This window comes from Aquila chrysaetos, chromosome 8, assembly GCF_900496995.4.
Source record: "Aquila chrysaetos chrysaetos chromosome 8, bAquChr1.4, whole genome shotgun sequence".
Lineage (NCBI taxonomy): Eukaryota > Metazoa > Chordata > Aves > Accipitriformes > Accipitridae > Aquila > Aquila chrysaetos.
Genome location: NC_044011.1, coordinates 12218912 through 12237649, shown reverse-complemented (window position 1 = coordinate 12237649; position 18738 = coordinate 12218912). Strand labels below are relative to the sequence as shown.

The window sequence follows — 18738 nt, the reverse complement described above, 5'->3', positions numbered from 1 at the left end:
TTGTTCAGTTTTAAAATATTATTACTATTTGCACAAGTTGCAGTAGGGAACAGCAAACCCAGCCGTGACCCAAGGTCCCTCCTCTGTGTATGACACTGCACAGACCTAAAAGATTGTCCCTTCCCCAAAGCATCTGTAGTCTTCAGAACCTTAAAAACAGTGCATTTAGTTAGAAAGAGGCATGAGGACAAACATGATGTTATGTCTAATATAAATGATGAAAATGAATCCAGGTAGACTCCTGTTCCCTTTTCCATTAGGAAGGCTTGATTCAATTAAAAGCCAGCAAGTGTAAAGTACACAGAAGACATCCTCTTATATTCAGACTAATGTGTGGAACTCACAGACACCACTGACTTTTTGTGGAATTAAATAGCTTAGAAAGCTTTAAACAAGAATCAGACATTAACAAACAAGCACAACATCTGTAATTTCCATACCAAGGATGAAAATTACAAGGAACATCAATCATTTGGCTTGAAACAAATCAGCCAGTCAGCAGATACTCCCAGGAGATATTTTTCTTCACAGAGAAGAAAAAAAACCAGAAGATCTTCATTTGAATCGCATACACTGGATGTTCACCACTGACAGAAACACAATCCTAGAACACACAGACATTTTTCTGTTTTAACAGGTAACCACTTTGTATCAGAAAGTTATTCTCATTTCACACTCACTTTAACAGCACTATTGTCCAGAGGGTTATTCATGATTCACAGCACCATGAAAACAGAATTCAGCCCTTGGTGTTTTGCTGGAAAGCTTCAGTATCAACAGAAGCACTCTTGTATAGAATCCTGATGGGCTAGCAGTCCACCACTTTCTCCAGTTTGGAGTCATGATTCTGCTTCCATTCCTTTTGTGCAATTTATAGAGACTCAGCTTGTTTCATATATCTTAACACATCCCAATCTGGATTAGAATAAATACTCATTGCCTGAAACCAAAACTCCATCACTCACCATCTCTTTCTTACATACAGACTCTTATAACTCATCCTCTCACACTTTCCCATTCTATTTGCCTTCTTCCTACAATGTATGTTTTCTTTCTCACAATTTAGCACCACCTCTTCTCCTTTCTTAGCCCTTTACCTTTCCTGCTTAGTTCTGCCTCCATCTCTCTACAACTGCAACTCTTACCCTGCTGGAGTAGCAGGTTGTGCAATTACTTGAGTTAAGTCTTCCCATGTGAGTTTTTCCACAAATATAATGGCAAACAGAAAAAATAAATCAGTCAGACAACAGAGGTATCAAGAGACATTATTGTGTTCTGTCGTCCTCTATTTCTATTCTCATGTTTACCAGAGAAATGGTGGCAAGTTTCTTGTGAAGACTTTAACTCTCCATTCCCACTCTGGGTTCATTTAACATACATAGTAATCACACTGCTGAGACAAGTTCATTTGCAATGCATGCAGGCTAATGCATCTAATTCTGTACTCTAGGAGTTCCATTGTAAATCAGTCTGGGCACTGGCCTTAGCAGTGGTACTTTCAATAGACTTCAGCATCTGGTTCATTTGCTTACAGTGTTACCTCTCGGTAAGTACTCACATTTACTCAGTTTCCAACTCTGAAAATGATCAACTGCCAGTCTTCAAAGTCAGAACATGTGCCTAGTTTTTCTCTTTATACCACTGCCTATCCTCAGAATTTAGTTTTAAAATTGATGATAACATGCAAGACCAGATTCAAGTTAATTACCTTTACAGTATTTCAGGTCTGTAAAGGCAATAGTGGTTAATATGAATTTCAGGTCTGTAAAGGCAATAGTGGTTAATGTGATAAAAAAATACAGTATGAAGCATTTGTTAACAGCAATAGTGATGCAAAGTCCCATCAAGAAGAGTTGAAAACAATAAAACTGCCACTCTTACATAGCTGCATAGCTACTTTTGAGGTGGGGGGGTCCTCTTTTTTTTTTTTTTGACAGCTATTGCACATCCACAAACAAAAAGAGGATACATCATTCCTAAATTGTTAGGTTTATTTAATTATGGCTTTGGGTGACACTTCCAAAAAAGGGTGTAGAAAGCCAATCTGCCTAACATAATAGGAGCAAATAGATAAGGTAGAAGAGTTATGAAATTAACCTGTTCCCCAAGTATCTCTGTAATATGAGTAGGTTTTTCAAGAGCACGTTTTGCTTATCTCCATTTCTGATTAAGAAAATGCTAAAACTCCTCCTGACTTCACAGAAAGGAAGTTATGCCGACAGTGCGGACTCTTTACTACAAAAAAATAAAAGCCCCATAATGGTGGCAGGTGTTGAAGAGTTCAGTATGTTAATTGGCAAGAAAGTCTTGAGATTCAAGTAAATGGGAACAGGAAGACCAAGAAAGGATGGATAAAGATGCAAGGAACAAAATGCAGCATGCAAGGAACAACTAAAGAATGCAACTAGTCTATAACAATAAGGAGGTAGATAAAAGTGTATATTCAGAGATGCATTAGAGGAAAAGTAGAGAAAATTTAGAGATATCCCATTAGAAACAGCAACTTACAATGACTCAACCTGCTGTGAGAAATCAGCAGAAACCCTAACTCGAGTCACATTCAGGTTGTCATTTCTGCATACAGAAGTGCTTAAGTCTGACCTATTATGCAGCTTTCCTAATCCTCATGTTAACATGCAAGAGCTGATATTCAGCATCTTCTTAGCAATGCCTTCTTTGGATTGAAACCAAAGAATTTGGTTTTATTCTGTGAAGCAGAAAAATAACATGTTCCATTTCTATGAAACTAAACAACCGTAATATATTTTTCTTTCTAACTCTGACTTGTATTGCATCCCTCCAGCCTTTGAGGAAAAGAGGGCCAGGAGGAAAAAATTTAAACTTACTCCCCACAGAACAAATAAATACAGTCAAATCACCAGCATGGAAAATAACTGTGCGAGTCCTAGGTACCAAAGCTTACCCACAAATAGCTCACAGTGAATAATGCATATGGTTTAAAGTCAGTTAAACAAGTGCCAGGTCAGTTATCAGGCAGCAGTGAATTTGCAAGGCTTTGAAACAAAATTTTTTGATTCTTTGTCTCTGAGGTACAAATAACTGAACTAAGATGCAGATAGTAGTGACTGATGTGAACTGTGGGCAAGAGCTGGCCAGTTCTGCAGTCTTTCAGTCCTACATCAAAACAGACTGGTGGTGCAGAAGAGGCAATAGTAACATGGAGGAGCCAGCTTTGACTTTGCAAAACAAGTTCTTAACATCATGTCAGGTCCTAAAGCACCACTATGCTTCAGAAATGAAAGGATTTGTCTTGGCTGAAAACTTTAGCAGAAAAGCAACAGACTAAGGATCTACCACCATGGGCCAGTTGCCTTGATTCCAGTTTAATTTCAGCATTAAAAACATTATTTATTTGGCTGCCAGATTACAACCTTTGCATGACCTAAAAGTTCCCCATCGTACATTCATACAGATGCTCCAGGGCTAGCCTCCCTTCAGATGAATTCAGCTCCCCAGACTGCTGAATGCTGGGCACATTTACCAGCCTTGGAAAGGTACCAAGGGTTCTCCAGCAAGGCCATTAGGTTGAGGGCATTTATGAAAGGAAAGGGAAAAATGTATGAAAATCAAGTAGTATATGGAAATATATGGTCTTTCCCCACAACATTGTAGCCTGCTCTTTATTTTACCTTCTCTGGCCAATGAGCCAGAGGCTTAAACAAACAGTAAATTGCTGCACTGAAAACGCAGCCAGCTGATTATTCACAGGAACTCTAAAGCTTTTCAGTCACTGCTTTCCAGGATTCAGTAGAAAGGTGTTTAAATTGCAACCTAAATTATTTTTTCCTTGATGGGCTTGTACCTGTCAGAACATGTGTTTGTATGAACGTAGGTCAGGCAATTCTGATTACCTTCAGTCAACAATTTACCCCTAATGGCAACATTTTCTAGTAGTTCAAGGACTGGAACTGTTATTAACAGGGATGATATATATTTCTACACTGGAGCAGGAAAAACTACTTTTATACCAAGACTTGGCAGGAAACATGAAAATAATTATTCTTAAATAATAATGAATAAAGTATTCCAGGAAAGGTTCACCTTTAGTTTCTGTTTTTCTTGGGGGGGGGGGGGGGGGGGGGGGGAAGGTGATTAATTTGCTGTTTAGAATTAAGAAATTAATCCTAAAAAAAATTATGGAGCTTTATATTTTGAAGGAGAGTTTTGCTCATGTTTTTACTAGAACTGCATTAAGTTACATTTCTGTTTGAGCACTGAAAAGCACCAGAAGTAAACTGCAGAAATTCCAGAGTTCACAGTATTTGGGTCTTATTTTAACTGTTGTCAGTAGAAATATGAACTGCTTTGTTTCCTGACCATTTATAAAGAATCCTAGCTTCACACAGACAGGCCTGAAAAAGCCTGGCCCTAAGTAAATTATGCAAAGACCCTTGAAGTAGCATCATTCAATATGATTCACTCACATAAAAGTACAGCATATTCTTCCAGCTGAGCAGCAGCCATCCAGCTACTGGTTTCTACAGAGGCATAATAAAACATATGCCACCTAATAAATAATCCATCTACAACACATAGCAGTATGTAATAACTCAATGATTCTAATGTCCATATTAATCCATAAACAAGCAGACATTGAATTGTTGCACTTTTTCAGTGTTGGAAGACTTTGCAGAAAATTTAAAGGTAAATTATTTGTCAAGGTTGTTCCTTCCTTGCATTCTGTTGGACATTACTAGCTTAGATAACTCTGCACAGAATCCACACCAAGACAATTTGAAACACTGAACCAAATCTTAGCTTTCCTTTGCTAAGTAAGCAGCATGAACTGCCTCAGAATCATGGAAGTTTTTACCAGAAATCCAGAGAAACAAGAGGGTTTTGTCCCCACAAGTTTTACCATCATGAGATTTAAGTGTCACATTTTGTATTGCACTTCAAGATACTTAGCTGTATGCTTTTGTCTCCTCTCCTATTCCAGCAACTTAAGCAAGTGAAATATAGCATTACTTTGCCTTGATAATCGATTGCACTACACATTCAGAAACAGGAAAAGCCCAGTCCCTTTTCTTGTCTCCATACAATCAACATTTATGAAAAAGTTACATTAATAACTACCATCAAAAAGTGTACATTGCCTTCAAATAGGTTTTCACATGTCCTATTTGTTAACTCAGCAACCTTTCATATCACTTTAAAAAGCTGTATAGGTATTTACTTTATTAAAATATCTTAACTTACAAATTTGTATTGTAGTAATCAATACTGCTTCCACTTTAATTAGTCTTATGTGTGTATTCAGTTTTTGGTAAAGTGTTGTATTTATTTTTTGTAATGTTTATATTAACAATCCATACAAATACATCTATTCTTCTGAATAATAGCCTGGATATTGTTTTTCTTTCAAACTCCTGTACAGGAATCAAAAGTGATCTATGACCATTGTCCAAGAACAAAAGATATTCAAAGCTTCACCTAATCTAAATATCATCTTCTGTGAATTATTTCTTACCACAAATAGTCTGCAAGCACTCAAGTACAGTTTAAACATACCATTTCATATCTGCGTGGCCTACAACCTTAAATCCCTATAAACTCAATCCTTTCAGGCAGTCTTTGGATACATAGGCATGTAAGGACAGACAATTCTAAAGATCATATGGGAAAATCAACCTGGAAAGATTGTGATGAAGGGTTTGGGCTTTTTCCTATGTCTTCAAGCTATTTGACCTAGTATTTCATGTCTGTCAGTATGGGACCTCTCTTGGACAATCTGGAACAGGAATTCACATGGACTGCTGGAATAGTCTCATACTTGTTAGTGATGTGATCTGTTTCCTCTAAAGTAGATTCACTTTAGCAAGCACCATACTGGAAAATTACATGTTAAAGTCTTCTGTGAAGAACTAGGAATAACATAAAGAGACCATGGCTGAAATTTACTATTTTGTACCTATTTTTAGTGCCTAAAGCAGACACTGTCTCATTTTGAGTTACTAAAAAAAAGGGGGGGGGGGTAATAAAATAGAGTAACATTTACAAAAGCACCAATATCTCACCTACAATTTTTGAAAACGTCATCCTTAAACAGCATCTAGTGTATCCATAGAAATGTCTAAGGGTTAATACATGTTTTTGAAACTAATTGTGGATGTCCATGTGAAAAGAATAGGTTTGATTATATCCAAAACCTAGTTTTGCTCAGGTCACATAGAAGAGAGAAAGAAGTGAAAAGACAAAAAAAAAAACATTTTAAAAATTGCCCACTGTAATACTTAAATCCCATTTTACCATCAAAAACAACAGGAACATTTCTTGTATTTTCTTGTCTCTGAATATGTGAACATTGTTCCTGTTGTTAAGATCAGCACAGAAGTGCTCTCTAAAATCCCAGCTAAGTAAACCTTAATCTTATATCTAATTCATCACTGTCAACAAGCAATAGCCATGGAATGGCTATTCATGAGCTCTAAATGCAAACTACAGAGAAACTCAAATCAAATGCAGTTCTGCTCTAATATACACCTATTTAATTGGCACTTGACATGTAATCCCATTTTAACATGGATTAATGTTATTTTAGGTTAGAGGGTAAACAAAACATCCTTGTTCGTGGTCGTCTTTTATCATGTAATGCTGTTTTCATCCACACTGATTATAAATTCCCATCATAGTTAACAGGTGCTAGACTGCAACTACAAATTGAACCACAGATAAGGAATACAAATTTGTAGAGACTGACATGTGCTCAGGTTCCAGACTTCAAAATTAGCAATGGATCCTATTACCAACCTTGATAATGTTCAGGAAATGGGCTGATGTTGCCAGGTGGAACTATCTTCTTTAACAATATTTTGCTTAACAGCCAACTTCAGTTACACTTTGAAAGTATTTGAACATTGATCATGAATGATTTCAGCATTTCACAGGATCTACCTGAATTTTAATCCAGCAATTTGAATCCAAACCCAGCTAAAACTCTGATCACATCTAAACATCTATTTAAATACAGAGTATTCCACTAACTTGGAGCCTCAACAGCAACAGACTCATTAGTAACAGTCATTCTGAGCATCTTTGGCCACAGAGGTACCAGACAGATAAAACAGTCCTCTTCCTGCTGTAAACAGCATGAAAAGTAAACCTCTTGCTGCTTAAATTACTATCTTCCTGTTTGTCAGCATGCCACTTGTGTTGTCAACTTTACTTTAGGCTTTCAAACCACTATGAGTTTTATCACTCAGACTACCCTTACTTACCCTCTAATTCCTGCCTGTCAGCCTCAGTATCCCAGCATCTGAGCAACCACGCAGCAATCCATTTGCCTAGCTGGCAGACACAGTCTTTCCACATATCTCAAAGTTCACTCAGGGACCAGGTGATTTCTGTCTATAGAGTGACTTCTGTCACCTCCTTCTCCTGTTTCCTTGCTGAAGGACCAGCTTCCTGATCACTCCTCCTCCTCTCTTACTAATTGATGCTATGGACCTGTCAATTTCTGCTTCCAGTCTTTCTTTTTGACTAGTGGGGTGATTACTGTAGATAGGGTTTGTGTGCCTGTCTTAACCATGGTGTCCTCAGATGTAAAGGCCCTCCCTCCTCTGCTCTGATGGAGCTGAACAGAGGCTCCATAGTCACAGTGCAAGGAACTGATGGGTCTCGTTCAGGTAGGCGAGGCGCTTCTGTCAACTCATGCACCAATTTAGTGGTATTACATGCCTGTTCAGGCATAAAATCCCAGGTTTTGGAAGGTGATAACTGCCCAAGGCACCTGCTCAAATCCTCCCCCACACCCTGCCACCCAGGAACTCACTGTATCAGGGCACACTTCTCTGTCAACTCACCAACAAGTTGTTTACGCTTACACCTGGACAAAATCAGGTTCCACATATCCAGCAATGTCAGATAATAGGACCAAACAGCTTACATTGACGATGCCTTGTCAATATTTTAGAAAGTGTGAAGTTAAATGCCCAAAACACCATTATTAATATTGGCTTGTGAAAGGAAGGCAGTCAGGAAAAATTTCATCACACTATGCATCCTGAACACTCTGTCACCCTATGCTAAAGGGGTTTTATTAGATATAGAAAAAGAACTGATTTGCCCTCTGTCATGCACTGGGTTCACACCAGAGAATCCAACCATATCTTCACTGCCAAGTGTCCAAACTTTCAGGAGAGGTCACCCTGCCAACACTTAAAATTCATAGTTCTACAACGGCCCATAGAGCAATATTAATGGACACCATAAAACATTGGAAAGCCTACAGAAGCAGTACATAGTCCATTACCAAGTGTTATATTGAAAAACAGCATGTGCACCAATATATCCCTTCCTTCCTAAAGTTCCTCATACATTTACACAAACCATTGTGCATAGGAGCTTGAGAGATCATCAAATTGCAAAAGAGCATTTTCATTTCCAGCTATTTATCTAACAAGTCTCTTCTCCAATGATCTCAGAGTAACTCTTAAAATTGGGGATTTTGTTTGCGTCTTTCATTTGCTTTGCATTAACCACACAGATGCTGGAAAATCAGTTACATGCCTTGTCTTGATTCATCATACCAGGGGATATAAAGGAGATTCATCAATCTTGCAAGATTCTCACAAAACCTAATTGATGTTTATTAATTAATATAAAACCCAGGGGCCTGCATAAACATGATTAGACACATGATGTTGAGCATCTTTCCACATAATCTCTTCACATCAAAACTAATTTCTGCTAAAAGAGCCATCACCTGAATTCCCTTAAGAGTAGTGTTTATTTTCTTAGCATAATTTTTGCCTTTGATTACTCCAATACTATTCCAATCATTGTTTTTATACAAAGCCTTGATCAATTTTTGCCTTCTCCTTTCCCTTTGATTATCAGCCACTTTTTAAAGCTTTATCATCCTTAATTTCATAGCTTAATAAATTTTCTCACTGAACTCTCCACTACATTTGGACACCATATCGATTTCCAAACATGTGCCATTCTCCCTCAGGCAGGATTGTAACCTCTTCTCCTGTCCTGTCTTAATCCCATCTTCCCTCCAGATTCAGAAATAGGAGTTCCCTTTCTTCTCACTAATACAACAGACTCCCAGTAGCAAAGGAGGCTGAACTTCTAGTTAGATCTCCAGTCTCAATTGGGGAGCACTTGCTCAGATACGACACAAATAAGGTCCTAACTCCATGCCTGAGAAGGGTCAGCCCATCCCAAAAGAGTCCCCAGTATCTGATAAGCCAGTCCTGGCTCAATGTAACCCCCTATAATTCCCAATGTATCATTCCCAGATTAAACTGAAGTCAAATTTAGTCCCCAGCTCTCTGATACCTTCAATTTAGTTAAGCTGAGCTGTTCCTTTCTGCTTTGATCAATAGCAATATTGAAGGTATAGCAGGAAGAGAGCTATTTAGCCAGGTGTCCCTTTGTAAAAGCTTCCTCTTCGCAGTGAGTCAGAGCAGAGTATGGGGTTGATACAGTGTGGCTGATAATAAACCTGTGGGTAAATTAAAGGTTTTGTTTAGCTCATTATTGCAAAAAAACTTGATTTCACATTCACTCCCACTTCCCTCAAAAGAATGTTCTTAAAAGGCTTTTGGTTTTTTGCTTAGCTGGGTACTTGAATAAAAAAGACTAAACAGCATGTCAGAATGATGTTAATGCGTGCCTTAGTTCCTGTTTGTATATAGATGACCAAATTCATAGCACTGCAGTTTCGCTGCAACTTACTTGTGAATAAGTTTGTTAGATTTGCCATTTTTTAAAATCACTTAATTAGGACAATTCAAAGAAAATGTCTTTTCTAGTTCTGCAAGCACATATAAAACATGTGCAAGCCCTATAATATTTTTTATTTCAACCAGCTGTTGGGCACAATCCAGACTATGCCAAGCAATAGCCAGCCTGTTTTACAATTGGAACGGCCCACCCAGTGCTAAAAAAAAGGAGTCTCCCATACTCAACTACCAGCATAAAAGAAGGGTATGGGAAAGCCTACCTGAAAAACGCATTGTGATTTCCAAAGAAATTCCATTATTAGTATTTAATAGGTGAGAATTTCTGACAAAAAGCTCAGAGCAACACGGTTGGGCAGATTCTGAGACAAACAATAGAACTAAACAGAGTAGCATAATGCTTGGTAAAGGCTTGTAGTCAAAATTTCAAGCTGAAATGTTCCACACATCCATGGAGTAGGGGATCAAGTAAATGGCCTAGTAGGAAACTAAGGTTTGTACCACCAAAGTACCTAGGTTTGGTGCTTAATGTAGGAGACTGATTTCCTTTGGCTCTTTGTCTGGACAGTGTCAAGAGGGAGCACCAAAATCAGGTGAACAGTAAGACACCACTACAGAGTGACAACAATACATGAAGAAAGCACAGTATTGCCTAAAGCTGGAGGGCATTTACAAAGAGACCAGGGGTGCTGTCACCCAGACTAATTTTGTTATAGTTAGTTTCTTCTATTCACTGAAAAAACATACTTAAAACACATCAGTTCTGAAACATTCCATTATTCATTTCAAATGATACATATTGAATGATGCAGATGAAAAAGCACATGCACAAACCTAGAATATAATACCATTTTCAATACCATCTTACTCTGTTTCATTTTAATGCTGATGGTTTTCCAAATGTGTTATATCTTATCTACACACACTTCTAGAGATACAGTCTCTGGTCTAAATAGATTGCAATCAAAGACTGCAAGAAAAATAAACAATGAAGGGAGAGACATTGATTGCTTTCAGATTATTACTTAGGCCAGATTAGCTATCTGACTTACAGAAATCATAATTGTGGGGTTTTAAGAGCAATACAGTCAGGGAGAGACCAATATTATAGCACAGGGCAAAAAGAGAGCATCCTAGTCATGAGAGTGACAGTCACAAAGACTTTAGGGAAAGAAAGGGACACAAAAGTCTGATAGATCAGAATGACAGCAGAATAAAAAGGCAACAGAGGCTAAAGAGGTATGGAGACAACCATCAAGGCCTTGAAGGAATGATGTTTAAATAATAGATAAGAAAGAAACAAAGAGTAAACAGAAGGTTAAAAAAGACATTATCAATCTAACAGAGAACACAGAAAGTGTCAGCCCTCATCATCTGAGCAAGATTCACTGAAACAGAAAACCAGGCAGAAAGACATTGTAAAATCAAGGTGAAAGTCAAAGAAACCTCAAAATAAGAACTATCACAAAAATGGCAATGTGGATAGACTATATGTGATAGAAGTAAAATGACCATATTTCAGTGAATATCTACAAATATAAATTCTAGAAAAATAAAGCAACCATTCTCATTTTTATAAAGACAGCCTTTGCCTGTCCAATACAGGTCTGCATTGTTACTCTGGTGATACAAAACCACACATACATACTGACTTGGCCATCAGCAAGTTTGATGTTTTAAAAAACAAGTCTGTGTAATACCAGCACCCTAGTTTCCAACAGCAAAGATCAGAACAAAGTGTACAACTGAGAATGCCAGGTTGTAGTTATAAGACTGTAAAAAAGTTCAGGTAATCAAAACCATTCAGTAATTTGGGGCTTCAAATTATCAGGAGACATCTTTAGTGGAACACATGAAATTTTGTCACATGTCACACTTCCAGATCACATTCTGAAACCAGGATTCTTCACTCCCTACTTTGGTTCTAAAAATCTGTGTAGGAAACATTCCCCTAGAGTGAGCAGAAGCACAAAAGCACTAATGTCATATATCCATATAAAAGAGTTAGTAATTAACATTTACTTCAGCAAAAGTTAACACCACCAATTAAGATGTCATACATCTTCACAACCCTTTCCCGAGATCTGCTCTACCATCTTGCCACTTCTTTTCATTCATTAGACAAGTAAATATGGAAATTACAGGTAGCCTGGGTTGCATGGTTCTGAAATGAAAGGACTGTATGCAGGACAAGAGGGAGAGGACAGGCAAAGAAATCACACTGAGCCTTACCTTCCAATTAGCAGGAACTCCCCAAGCACTCCCAGGCGCCTCATGGCAATGAGGATCCCCCTCACCGTCATTCCCTCGCAGAAGCAAACCACCACTCTAGCCTTGGGTAACCTTTCTCGCAGCTTGCGGAGCAGGCGATCAAAGCTCTTTTCCCCAGCATTACTGTAGATCTTGTCAGAGTGAGCAATGCAGAGACCCTCTTGGGCAGCCAGCTCTTTGAAGGCTTCCATTCCACTTTCCCCATAATTTCCTGTTTTAAAAAAAAGTTCATATTATATCATGCATTTAACCAATTAAGGGGGGCTGTGATGGGAAAGGGATAGTTTTCCTCGCAAAAATCAACTAGCATTAGCAGAAGGAAAAGCAAAGGAGATCCACCACAGTGAATATACTCAGAGTTCAGTGGAGCAATAAGATATCCATGTATCTGACCTGGAGACTGCAAGTTTCTTTTCTTACATTGATTTACCAGTGGATATTAAAGGCAAACAAGGGATGGATAGGTTGAAAAGGGGACAAAACCAGCTCAGACATTAAATTTTATTAATATTTCTATGGCAAAAATCACAGTTGTGCTAGTCCAGGAAAACAGTCACAGTAAAGAAAAAAAGGATTTTATTCCAAGCTGTTCTGGTACCACATGCAGTTCACGCATGAATGAAAATTGAATGAAAGATGGATGTAAATGTAACACACACTGATCTGGTAGCATTTTGAAAGCCACTTACACTAATTTGACTGACCAGTGTTCATGACAGTTAAAATTTAGGCTTGATGTTTCTCTTGGAATAGCAGACTTTCTATCTGTAAGAATTTCAGAAATAACTCTTCCTAATACAGAAATATTCGAACTTCATGGTCCAGACAATATCAAAGCTGATTCTCAAATTCCCTTCACTTTTCTATTTATACATTTAGGAAGCCAAGTCAACAGCTTTACAAAACTCAGACTGCCTTCAGCTATGGAGACAGGTGAAATCTCAAGTTTTCTTTGAATATTTTATGCCTGCCAGAGCACAGTATTTATGATGAACATCAATCAGGCAAGAGGAGCAGATGGATTACAAAAAAAACCCATCTATTAACTGCAACAAGAAATGGTTCAAAAAGAGAAGCATTAATTTTATGCTATCCATCCCATAACATTTGCTTAATTTATTGAGGGAGTAACATCAGATATGCTGATCACTTCTAGACCCAGACCTTTTCAAGCAAGGGGTGACTAAAGAAGTCCATCTTCCCCCTTTGCAGCAATAGTTTGAAATAGCAAATTGCAAAGAGGAAGACTTCTGAATCAGCCTAACTTCCTCCACAGAAAAAATCACAACTCAAAAGGTATAGCCACCAGAGAGAAAATTCAGCAAGAGACAGTTCAGGCACTCTTTATAAATCCAGTAGAAATAAGAGCATTTTTCCAGAAACAGGGATCATTTGCCACAGATGAGACACACTATGCAGACACACCATGACAGCCATAGTCATACTAGGATGCAGCCAAACCTGCCAGGTCTAGTGTCAAACAAAACTCAAGTTCCCCAGCCTTTTGCACTGAACCGCCCTAGTTTCTCACAAATTTGCAGCACAACAGAATGGCCTCTTTTCAAGTCTGTGACTTGAAACCAGATACAGCAAGCAGGTCAGTCTGCTTTTTTATCTGCAGGCCAGACATGCTTCAGAGCAGGAGCAATGCCATGGCTCTGCACGGCTGTGGGGAAGGGAGAAGAGAGGAAGAGCTGTGCCTGGTGGGAACACACCACCAAGCAGCCCCATCCCATGACCCTGTACTTGGGTAAGTGATGTGGCCTCATATAGGGCTTCTCATATGCTGAGAAGGACACAGGTGGACACATTTCCATATATTTATAGGCCATAACCTGCAGTCACCAAGGGACTTACCCCAGGACCTGAGGCTGGGCAGTTTGAGCCATACTGCTTTTATGACTTGCCTCAGGTCCCAGACTGACCTGGGAAGGAAAGGGACCTTTGCTTTGGAAGGAAATTAGCATATATTTCCCAATTTCATGTGGAACTTTGTGCAACACAGACTCATTTGAAACCAGTAGGATTATTCTTAAAGTCTTACCTAAGGTGAGCCAGGGGACTAAACTGAATCTTTTCAGATGTTTAGGCAATGCATATTAGAAAATTAATGTAGTAATTTTCCTACCTAAATATTAAGGTAGTATGGAATTTTCTCATATATCAGTACAGCACTAACTTTGCTGTAATTCAAGTTAATGTTTTTAAGAAATGAAATATTAAATCCACTTGAAATGGTTTTTCTCAGCTTTAATTTTGACAGAATAACAATTCTCAAACATAGCCACACCTGTACTAACAGTGCAACAACCTACCAAAATATAGGCTAAGAGGAAGTAAGATTGTTGCCTATAAATTCAGTAAGTGTGATAAACAGCCTAGAAGGAAAAAAAAAGCTAATTAAGATCAAGAACAACATTGACACAAGACGAAATAAGCAAAAAAACCAAGACAGAAACAATCAGAACCTGAAAATGAAAGCTTTCTAACCCTCATACAAAAGTAGTGGAATAGCAGCACAAAGAAAGAAATCTGATGTTAGACTGGACCTTGATCAGCTCACAAGAGCATTATACAACATAGATGCCTGCAACAGCCAGAGATGAAACCTGATGACCCAGGAGATCCTCTCAAGGTCTGTTTGCCATGCTCCCAAAGCAAGACAGCCTGCTGCACACCTTCCCACTCCAGGGGAAAGGATCAGGGAGAAAATGAATGTGTGACAGATGTTAGATACATTGTTCAATGCACTCAGCTACCAGGATGTGCGCAATGTAAGAGCATATATAGAATAGAAAACACTGATTAATTCTGTGCAACAGCCAAGAACATATCCATCTGTACCAGCTTAGTGGGTACATGCATTTCAATCCACACACATGCAACAGCTGAGAGAGGAAACATCTAATGAAAGAAATCTGTGAGAGGTAGTCAGTGAAGAGTTACAACAGGGCCATGGCCTGAGGACCAGTTTTCCTTTGAAAGAGACATTGAAGAAAAGATCCAATCTTATCTGCAACTGCCTTGTGTTACCAGGATCAGCTGTGAAAAGCAAAAGTATTATTGTGAGGCTACAAACAACTCAGTTTCATTCTGACATGTGCCCCAAACTAGGTGAGCCAGTAACATACTTTGAGCCCCACAATACCTTGCTAATTTTTAACATTTTTTTAATTATTTTTTTTTTAGCTCTGTTCAACTTGTACGCTATTCAGAGAACAAGATATTTTCCTTATACATTTCAAGCAGAGTCTGTACAGCAGTGTAAAAGTAAATTCTAACCCTAGCATGGCTGCAACTTTACTAAGAGGATTTTCATGACACTCTTCTCAGTGCCCAAGAGCTTTGCTTCACCACTGTAAAAATCCTAGATAAGGCCATTCCTGAGAGGGATGCACATATCTGAAGATGCTGGCAAGAGCTACATGTAGTGGGAATTATTCTCACTCGTTGCATTCCATGCATTAAATATCTTAACAAAAACATTAAGATGCTGTAGGAGTAAAAATCAAAGATGTTATCTTGATCAACAGAAGACAGAGAAAAGAAGAAAGTACTAAAAATTTAGCCTCATAAATTGCTTCGGTGAGACAGTATTACATTTGTGCCACAACTACACTGAAAGTAACACTGTTTGCTTGTATTAACACTTGAGCAATAGGGGGAGCAGAACCCATGAGCTCCATTTAAAAGGTTTATATTCTACTTTTTATTATAGCTGCTTGGCAAATTTGCCCCCATTCTCTTTGTCAAGAGAACTATTTATTCTTCATTTATGAAATGGAGCAGAAATGTAGCCTCAGCAATGAGATGCTTATGAGAATCCTGAAAATCATCATCTTAAGGGATGCACAGAGCAGCTGTGTGGGTCTTCCCAAGCCACACGAAAGTGCTGTGTTTTCAGGGGGCTTATAACGAAAACCAAAACAATGTGTCCTGCATAAATCAATGTTTGATTTCATTCAAGGATTATTTGTGGGGGAGCATAAGGAAATATGAACCGTTCATATTTGCACTGCAGAGAACATTCCCTTGAAATATAGGCTAGCACCTATTTTAAAAGAATCTTAAAGAGAAAGAAAACAATAATGCTGAAGAGGAAGACGGAGACTGTTCTCTCTCACTCTGCTTTCAGTGTCAATAGGAAATAGCTACTTTTTAGAGACCCCTTTAGAGACATACCTACAAAAAACAGCAACAAAAACTCACAGCAGAGGACTGTGCCTGGAAGAATGTTCCAATGCACTTAAATTACAAAAGTCAGGGAGCAAGAGATACCTTACTTATCTGGGCCATGAACAATACCCTTTCGGTGAGGTCACCTATACCTTACCATTAGAGGTTTATTTGCTGCATTTATTCCTCTAAACAGCAGCAGTAACCACAATCTAGATGAAAGGTGAACACAAAACCCCATATACCCTGCAAAGACACAGCAAAGGAAGCACATCAGTAAGACAACCACAAAGTCTAGCTTCACCACAGGGTACTACAGAGACAAGTCACATCACAGGAAGGTCTCCCTTTTCACAAATAAAAAGTGAGAAACTATTCCCTGTCCTCTTCTTTCCTCTCTCAGCATTATGATCTGTTTGTTCACCTCTCCCAAGCTTGTAGATACATTGCTGGAGGTATGAAGTTTGTTTCAGTGTTCAGTATTAACTATAAGACATCTCTTTTCCTCAGCTAATTAACTGCTTTTTGGCAGGAAGAAAATAAGAGGAGAACAAGAGCACTGCATGACATAACAGCACGAAATAACTACTCAAAGGCTTCTCTACTGCAAAGGCAGATTATTTGTGAAGAGGAGAGCAAGGACATCATCTGATTATTAATTTACTTCCTGATATGTTGCAATAACTAATTTGTAAAAACTAGTGATAATATCAAATATGACAGTAACTGCACAGTTGTCAAATACAAGCCTAGGAAGACTGGAAGGTTTTGGACCACTGAACAGAAAAAAAAAAGAAAAAAGGCAAAAACAAGTGCCGGTTTTCTCTTCTATAACATCCTGTGTTTCCCTGTGCCACAAGGGCATCTTTGAATGGGGTCAGTTAATAAGAAAATGATCACGTTATCTCATTTTAAATGTATTTCTTATCAGTTGAACCCTATTAAAAAAATCATGTGCATACTCGTAGTCCATTACAAACTAAAACTAAAAAGTTCAACCATCAGATTTAAACTAGTATGTTAGTAACAGGTTGGGAACACATACATAATCAGCTAATGTGTCTCAGATGACAAGCAGTCACTTTCAAAACCATAATAATTCAGCCACTTATACCTATTTGTCCACACCTTTGACTGGGAGAGTCAAAAATAAAAGACAAAGTCTACATTTATTCCCTGAATGTATCAGACTGACAAAAAATGAAAAGTTGTAGAAATGGATCTGCCCATGTGTGCTGTTTTGGTCTATCCCAAGCATAAGTACTACACTCATAGAAAGCAGCTCAGTTGGCACACAGCTTCCAGGACCACTGAACTGCCACCATCCCTCCTCTGCCAGACTTCTCTGTCAACATGGAAAGGGCAAAGATCAAACACATCCCTGTTTCCCTACAGTATCTCTTTCAAGGCTAAAATCGCACTGATGTCAGGAGGGGCTGCATTTTACCAGTTATCAGTTATTCCAAGTAGGAACTGTGTTTCCTTTTTCAGTGAACCCTCTTCACTTAATGTCCACTTTGCCACCTAAAGCCCTTTACCACACAGTTTCTTTTCAGAGTTGTCATGGTTTAACCCCAGCCAGCAACTAAGCACCACAGAGGCCCTCACTCACTTCCCTTCCTCCCCCCCCACTTAGCAACAACTGAAAACATCAGTGTGTTATCAACATTCTTCTACTGAATCCAAAACATAACACTATACCAGCTACTAGAAAGAAAATTAACTCTATCCCAGCCAAAACCAGGACAAGAGTTCAGATAGCTTTCTCAACATCATTTTCTTTCTTCACTGAGTATATCTCACCTCAAGTGTTTTTAAGGGACAACTTCAGAGCAGGTGAGTTAGGCTATGAGAGCACCTCACAAACCCTAAAGGACTAGCCACTTTACAATAAGAAGAATTCTGCATGGATGTAGGCTCCAGTTCTGTTATCAGTCAGGACAAAATAGTGGAGAAAATACCAAAAGAAAAAGATTCACTAGACCTAAAATCCCAGTCTAACTGCAAAGCTTAAAAGGAAAACTCTGTCTCTTATTTTAAGTACTTTACAGATAAATGAGAAAAAAAAATTGCCTTACAAAGAATGCTGAAGTAGCTATTCCTATTTCTTTAAGTACAAAGGCTTTAAGGAAGAGAGAAACAAGTCCTACCAACATTGACCCATAAGGACAGTTTAATACAGGTTGAACATCACAGATACTCACTACTCTCCTGGAGACTAGCTGGATTGTCCACTGCTCCCTGTCGCTTGGATCAAGTCCAGCCACCTAGCTCCTCAGTTCTAAAGTTGCTTTTAGCCTGCTACCACCTATAGGTATCACAGACCCCCTTACCACACCCAGTTTGTCTCCCAGGCCAATTCATGGCTCTGCGGAAGTCAGCATTTCCCTAGCTATTTTTCTTTGACGTTGCTGGAGCGACTTTGCACTGGGTGGAGGTCTCACTGTCCCTTAATTATGGGGAGGGCAACTCATTATTAGAAATTCAAATAGCACTGTAAACACCCTGTCTTCTTTTAAACGCTCTTAGCAAAGTTTTCTGGGTTCACCAGAGATTTCCAAGCAACTGCACTATAGCCTTA

The 18738-nt window shown here is 38.6% G+C and overlaps 1 protein-coding gene across 4 annotated transcripts in view; it reads right to left on the bottom strand.

Moving 5' to 3' along the window:
- Window positions 1–18738, bottom strand: part of GRM1 (glutamate metabotropic receptor 1) — a 195752-nt gene that overhangs the window by 142868 nt on the left and 34146 nt on the right. For all 4 annotated transcript variants that reach the window (XM_030023256.2, XM_030023258.2, XM_030023259.2 and 1 more), the window contains exon 3: window positions 11943–12192. In XM_030023256.2, coding sequence (XP_029879116.1) covers window positions 11943–12192 — 250 coding nt within the window. The remainder of the gene's footprint in view (window positions 1–11942; window positions 12193–18738) is intronic.